The 7,356-nt window shown below is 48.6% G+C and overlaps 1 protein-coding gene across 2 annotated transcripts; it reads right to left on the reverse strand.

The window, feature by feature from the left end:
• Nucleotides 1-2,317: 2,317 nt before the first annotated feature.
• On the reverse strand, nt 2,318-7,112 carry Armcx2 (armadillo repeat containing, X-linked 2). Of its 2 annotated transcripts, none has more exons than XM_087600476.1 (5): nt 7,034-7,112; nt 6,403-6,640; nt 5,790-5,943; nt 5,448-5,513; nt 2,318-5,152 (listed from the first exon to the last, which is right to left on the reverse strand). In XM_087600476.1, the coding sequence occupies exon 5, from the start codon at nt 5,019-5,021 to the stop codon at nt 2,709-2,711; it is 2,313 nt and encodes a 770-aa protein (XP_087456602.1). In that variant the 5' UTR covers nt 5,022-5,152; nt 5,448-5,513; nt 5,790-5,943; nt 6,403-6,640; nt 7,034-7,112; the 3' UTR covers nt 2,318-2,708.
• Nucleotides 7,113-7,356: the final 244 nt, after the last annotated feature.

Below are 7,356 nucleotides of genomic sequence, written 5' to 3' on the forward strand. Positions count from 1 at the left end.
ATGTCTTTTAATGGATTTATAGATCCCTTCTCAGCCTTTTGGCTATAATCAAGTTTAATACCGACAGGAGCCGGATGTAGATCGCTCCTGAGAGACACAGCCAGAATACAGCAAACACAGAGGCGAATGCCAGCAGCAAACCACTGAACTGAGAATAGGACCCCCGTTGAAGGAATTAGAGAAAGAACTGGAAGAGCTTGAAGGGGCTCGAGACCCCATATGTACAACAATGCCAAGCAACCAGAGCTTTCAGGGACTAAGCCACTACCTAAAGACTATACATGGACTGACCCTGGACTCTGACCTCATAGGTAGCAATGAATATCCTAGTAAGAGCACCAGTGGAAGGGGAAGCCCTGGGTCCTGCTAAGACTGAACCCCCAGTGAACTAGACTGTTGGGGGGAGGGCGGCAATGGGGGGAGGGTTGGGAGGGGAACACCCATAAGGAAGGGGAGGGGGGAGGGGGATGTTTGCCCGGAAACCAAAGAATTATTATTAAGTATTAAATAAATTTTAAAAAAAAGAGACCTACTGACCCATCAAAAAAAATACTTGTATAGAAGTACATTAGTTTTAATTGTTTTTAGCTGGATTAACAAATACTGATTATATTCCTGTGCAAAAAATCATGTTATAATATGTATATACATTATGGGATGATTATATTACATTATAAAATATATCACATCTACTTTTGTTGCTAATGTGATGTTATCTTAAGTCATGATGTGCAATACATCTCTGTTTCTCTGTCTCTGACTCTCTCTCTCTCTCTCTCTCTCTGTTTGTTGCTGGTGGTTGAGCCCAAAGCTTCATAAATTATTTTGTTTGGATGTCAGCAGAGCAGGCTGTGTTCGGAAAACATTTTAGTATCTTTTTATTTTCTTTCTTCTTTGATTACTTGGGTCAGCCAGAGAAGAAAGAACTTGCACTGAAAAACAATGGAGTTGGGGTGAGGACACAAGAAAAATCTCTCCCCAACTCCTTTTCTAAAGGAGCTGACATCTCTAGCTTTAAGAATCCTACCAGGGGTCAGCACCAAAGGTCCTTTTATTGTTCTGATTTTTCCCATCCTAAATGAGATTTGGTCATTATATGCTCTTCACAGTTGTCTGAGAGAGCCCTTTCCTGTCAGAATGTGTCAGATAGGGGGTCTTGGATGTGTGTGTGTGTGTGTGTGTGTGTGTGTGTGTGTGTGTGCCTCTGCTTGTGGTGTGCATGTGCAAGGATGCCTTATTGTGTATTGTGTCATATTATCACCTCATTTCACCATTCACAATTTTAGATGTGGTTTATTATAACTTTCAAACAAATGCTCATTTTATCTCCACCCCTAAGCTTTGATTCCTCTTGCAATTGCCACCAGATTACTTGTTAATGTGTGTGTTCATGTTGGGACTAGAGGACAGTCTCAGGTATCATTCTCAGGAATTCCATTCCTCCTTTGTTACACGGTCTCTCTCTGGCCTGGAGCTCATCAATTGTGCTAGACTGGCTGGCCAGTCAGGCCCTGGGATCTTCTTGTCTAGTCACCCCCGGCACCAGGATTACAGGTGGGCAGTATGACACACAGCATTTTAAGTGGGTTCTAAAGATCAAAGCCAGGTCCTCCTACTTGTGAGGCAAGGATGCCCTGTTTTTCCTTTTATTTGTGTAAAGTGTCCTGTTATACCCTCAATAACAGAATATTTTGATATCCAAGCTGAAGGTTTATGACTTTAAAAACAAACAAAAGGAACTTCTTCACCCTAAATGATCATCTTTGTGATTATCACTCCTCTTCCACGGGTTCTGTTTTTCTGCTTCCCCCGACATAGGAACAGAATTCCTACCCCTATGTCTTTCTTCGTACCATTTCTCCTTTCTAGGCTACTCTTCTATGGTGTCCTTCAGGCTCACCCCTCCCCCCTTCTTTAGAATTAGATATATTTATTTACTTACATTTCAAATGTTATTCCCCTTCCCAGTTTCCTGTCCTTAAGCCCCCATCTCCTTCCCCTCCCCCTTCCCCATAGAGTATTCCCTCTATACATCCCCCGTACTGCCCCCCCATATTCCCCTGCACTGGGAGTCCAACCTTGGCAGGACCAAGGGCTTCCCCTTCCACTGGTGCCCCAACAAGGCTATTCTCTGCTACATATGCAGTTGGGGCCCCTTTAGGCTCATCTTAAGTGCATTCTTCATTGATGTTCTGCTCATCCTCCCAGACAACAAGCATCTGACCCCGAGCTTATGCCCAGGTACTGTTAGTAACCCACATGTGTTCGTGGTCCTTACCTTTAGAGTCAGACTTAATTAAAGCACCAGAACAATTCCTTGCCATTTTGCAACATACACTTTATTGATGGTACACATATGAAGTCTTTGGTGACAAAAATTCAAGTCAAAACAAGTAAGAGCTGAGTAGGCCATTCACAGACAAGATTACTTATCAGTTCACAGAGGACCCAGGGGAAATACTCGACCCAAGCAGCACAATTCACATCACAGGACTACAGGACTATAGGACTATTTGGTATTCAGAAAATGGTTCCGCTTAAAGCTGGTGACTATCACAGATAACATCACTCCGAATGATACATTATTCAAAACTGGCAGCCGAATAATTCCCGTACTATACACACAAGTAGAAAAACAATAATGTCTCATTGTTAATGCTTCCAGCCTGGAAAACTGAGAGATCTCACATCTTGAGGGCACAGATCAATCAGAATTTGTTTACCAGCTTTATAACTTTCACTTTCACCAAGAGGTCATGGTGATTTGCTAAGGCTCGAATTTTCTTCACACACACCCCAGATGTAGTACATAAGTAAAACAGGGACCCCTTGTTGAATTCCCTGTAGTTGAACACTTCTGCTCTGAGGTTGTCAAAGATAATCTCAAATAGAGTAAGGGCATTAATAAGAATTTCTGATTCCACATAAGAATTATAAAGGGAACTGAATGATGACGGCACTTGGGTACCAAGAAGTTTCTTTAGCATGTCTGGATTTTCAGCAAAGTTTGAAAGGATTTTTAGAATCTCAACCTTGATTTTTCCACCCCCCTGAGATAACAAGCGGAAAAAGTTTGCAATGGAATTGACCAGCAGGTGCTGGTAGTCATTAGTAATAGTCATGTTCGTTAGAAATTTTAGCCCAACTACCTGCACCGCCGAGTTCAGGTTAGAGGCCATGACATCATCCATCACTTTATTCATGTACACCTGAAGTCGGCCCTGGTTCTCATAATTTTCACTCAGGTTATTCATGGCCATCAAGGCTTTTTCCTTAATGTGGGGGTCAGTCTTATTGATCATGTTTGCAATAATTGGGAGGCCTCCCAACTTTCGGATTGTTTCTTGATTACACGAATAGTTGGCATTGTTGCTCAGGGTGAGCAGGGCCACTTGCTGAATGAAGGGGTCGTCTGACTTCTGAAGCAAGGCTAGGACTTTTCTGAGATCTCGAACACCTAGAATCTCATCGATTTCATATGGAAAGGGGCGCTTATGCATGGGAATGGTTCTCTTCCCTTTCCCCCTCTGCTGGACCTCTGGCTCAGAGTCAGAATCTGACTCAGTATCAGTCCACCCAGACTCCCCTTCCTCAGATTCAGGGATCTCTGCTAGGAAGGCTTGCCCCCCATTAGCAGAAGCTGCAGCAGCTGCTGCTGCGCCATCACCAGGACGGAAACCCATCCCCAATTCATCCACTTCAACCTTGTTCTTCCTATTTTTGCCCTTGCCTCCACTCCGGTTCTTGTTTCCACCTTTGCCTCCACCTTTGGGAACAGCTCCAGTGGCTGCCCCAGTCTTAGGTATAGCCCCAGTGTGAACTCCTGGGGCTGCTTTCTTGCCTGTGGCTGCTGTCTTAGAGGACCCTGAAGTCCCAGGAGTCTCTGCAGCCCCAGAATGCATGGGCAGAGAAGCCTCAGCTACCACGGCAGGTGTTCCTGTTCCAGGAGTCCCTGTAGCTTCAGCAGGTGCTGCTGCCCTAGGGACCTCTGTGGTTGCTGCCCTCTGGGTAGATGCCGCTGCCCTAGGAGTTGCTGGTGCCCCGGAAGGCACTGTTGCCCCAGAATACTGGACAGTCCTAGGAGGCACTACCCCAGGAGACTGGGCTGCCACAGGATGTACTGCTGCCCCGGGAGACTGAACTGTTCTGGTAGGCACTGTTGGGACTCCCCTGGGAAGCACTGATGATGGGGGTGGAAGCGGAGGTATCACCGTGCCAGGGGACTGGGTTATCCTGGGAGCTGCTGCTGGCCCAGTGAAGTGGGCTGCCACAGGAATGTAGACTGCCCCAGGAGGTGCTACTACTGCCCACGAAGGGGATGCTGGCACAAGAGACTGCACTGCCATGGCAGTTGCTGCTGACCCAGGAGACTGGACTGTCCCAGGATGTGCTACTGCCCAGGGAATTGCTGTTGGCCCAGGAGACACTATTGATGGTGAAGGTGCTGCTGGCCCAGGAGACTGTGCTACCCTCGGAGATACTGCTGGCCCAAGGGATGCTACTGCCGCAGAGGCCTCTGTGGTGCTAGAAGTTTCTACCACTTTGGGACCCCCTACTATTTCTGGAGCCTCTGCAGCAGTGAGAGGCCCTGTCACCTTGGGAGGAGGTGAAACTGCACAGGCAGCTGAAGTCATGACTATAGATTCCATATTAGCCTCAGTTCCTGACTTTAGCTCCTGGACTTTCCTTTCTGCCCCATTCTGAACCTTAGGACTGGGTGCAGTGGGTGCCACCTCTTCAGCTACAGCTGTGGCAAGACTGGAGGCTTCTTGGGCCTTGTTCATTGTCTCAACACTGACTGGGGTTGGGGGATTGAATCCTGGCCCAAGGTCAATTGTGAAACCAGCTCTTAGCCCAGCTCTAGCCCTAGTTCCAGTACCCACAGAGGCCCGGTTCTTGGGCTTGGCCAGTCTCTTCTTCTTCTGTTCTTTCCCCCTAGTGTATTTGTAGACACAGTACCAGGCACTAGCCCCAATCACTATTCCAGCAGCTACACAGCCAGCATCCCGAGCTCGGCTCATGGTACACCTGGACTGAGTCTCTGATCCAGGTTGTGGAACTGGCTTGCTTCAGTGAAATGGATACACCAGTCGGAGGGAGGCTCTCAAGCTCAGGTTTGAAAGTTCTTCTGGGACTGCAAGCTGAGCTGGACCTGGTAGGAATGAATGTTAGGAATGAGAGGCACAGGATTTTAGGCTTACTGTGTTTAACCTGAGAAGAGAGTTTGGGGACACAGGTGTCATAGCCTGTGCTTGCTGATTTAGACATTAGCTGCAGGTTGGATCTTCAACTCTAGTTCACCTTCCCAGGGCCACTACCCATAATTTACTTGTTCCTAAATGGGGAGGGGATATTATGGAGGGCTGGCAGAGAGGGGTAAATTGGAGATTCACCTACAATATCCCTATCCCCATTCGAATGTCCTAAGATAGTGTTCATGTACATACCAGCTTCCTGGGATCAGGAGCAATTTCCACTCTGCTTGTGGCTGCAGGGCCTAAAGGTAGACGGATCTGTGAATAGATGACAGGTGGTTGTGAACCTTGGGTAAGCAGATTGTTCTTTCTCCCCTGACTTGCATTCTGGTGGGCCAAAAAATTATCCCTTAGGACTCCCTCTATTCTCCTCCAACTTACAAAGGCAGATACCACATGCCCCCATTTCTGCACCAAAAAGGGAAGCCCAGAACAAAAGTATCTAAAAGAAGGAAAAGATTTAGGGGAAGGTATTCTGCTTCTGGTCTCTGCCACACCCATACCACCATTTCTCACCTCACCCCAAACACTGACCTGCAAGAATTCAGAGGTCTTTCTCCTTCCTCTAATTCAGCCAGAGCTTCGTGCTGAGGCTGAAGGGCAGGAATACAGACTGCAGAGACAGCCTAAGAACCTGATAGACATATCAGCATCCAGAACAAGAGGCCTGAGGTTAGCTTTTTCCTCTCTGCACACCAAAATGGCAAAGAATTCCACCTTTCAATTCCTTTAATTCTTTTAGCCACTCACATCCCACCCATCCCAGTCCCCTCCCCCCACTTGCGCAGGCTCCCCAGGCCTCAACGCCCCCTTCTATTTCGCCCCACCTCTGGCCGCCATTTTTCTGAGACACAGCGCCACACCCCTTCTACTGCTGCAATGAGGCAGAGGGGGCAAAGCAAGAGCTGTCTGAGATGCAGGGGGGTGGGGAGGGAGTCCTGCCAGATATTCTAGTGTTCCCCGCTTGTGCTCAGCAGTTCTTCGTCCCCTATCTTCCTGGCCTAGCTCTAGCCTGCAGAGAAAGGGCCTCTAGGCCCGCCTCTTTAGTTCCAGGGTCGTGATTTTTTTGTGGTTTCTCTGCTCTGAGCTCCACCTCCCACCTCCATCCCAAATCCCCAGACAACCGCCATTTCTTTAGTCTGCATACCCGAATTCCTTTTTTCAGGGTGAAGGTCTGGGTGGGCCGCAGGTGTCTGGAAAGCAGCTTGGCAGTTAGCATGGCGGTTCAATACCAGATTCTCTCACGGTCAGCCAGCAGCCCATACAGGGCCAAATCCTCCATCTCTCCCACAGAAGCTGGCACACCCATTTCCTAGCACCCTAGAAGGGGCAGGGGGCTGGGAGGGGAGGGGAGGGGAGGGGGCAGGGTTGTGGCAGCCGGGTGTCTGAAGAGGAAGGGTGGGAGGGAAAAATACCGATTGCTTCCAAATTTCAAGTCCTGCCGGTCGCCAGATCCCAACCCCCTTTTCTGGGCTTCTATGTGTTACCGCGTTTTATTTCTCCTTCCCCCTCCGCTCAAAACAGCAAGGCAAGGAAGGGAGCTGAGCCGAATGTCAAACTAAAACCGCAGAACAGCTGGGAGAGAAGCAAGCGGTTTCTTCCAGACACCCGATGGTCCTTTCAGGCCATTCCTCCCCTCCCCCGCTGCCCACCAAGATCCGCTATGCCAGGATCCCGAGTCTGCAGAACCTCGGCTGCAGTCGCTGTGGGCTTGGCCTTCAGCATCCCTAGGCTATTTCTATCCCCCGGGTCCGGAGAATGTTCATTGTAACACTCACCTGACCAGTTCTGAGGGAATTTTCTCCGTCTCGCCTGGCAGACCGCAGCTATAATAGCCTTGGGTACCCGGAGGAAGATGGCAGGAATGGCCGTAAGGCTTTAAGTACCTTTGCCCACGTCAGCTCTTGGTCACGTGAGAGCTTCATCACCAGTAAGCTTGAGTCCCCGAATTCCACTCCCACCAAGAGCACAAACCCCCTCCTTTATCCTACCCCTACCTTATCCCACCACAGCCGGCCCTGTCAATCATTCAGTGCCTTTGTAACCTCTGAGGCCCACAGTAGCCCCTTCTCCCTATATGAACTTGTTTTCTCTTGTTACT

Source organism: Rattus norvegicus, chromosome X (genome assembly GCF_021556685.1).
Source record: "Rattus norvegicus strain SHRSP/BbbUtx chromosome X, alternate assembly SHRSP_T2T, whole genome shotgun sequence".
In the NCBI taxonomy this organism is placed as follows: domain Eukaryota; kingdom Metazoa; phylum Chordata; class Mammalia; order Rodentia; family Muridae; genus Rattus; species Rattus norvegicus.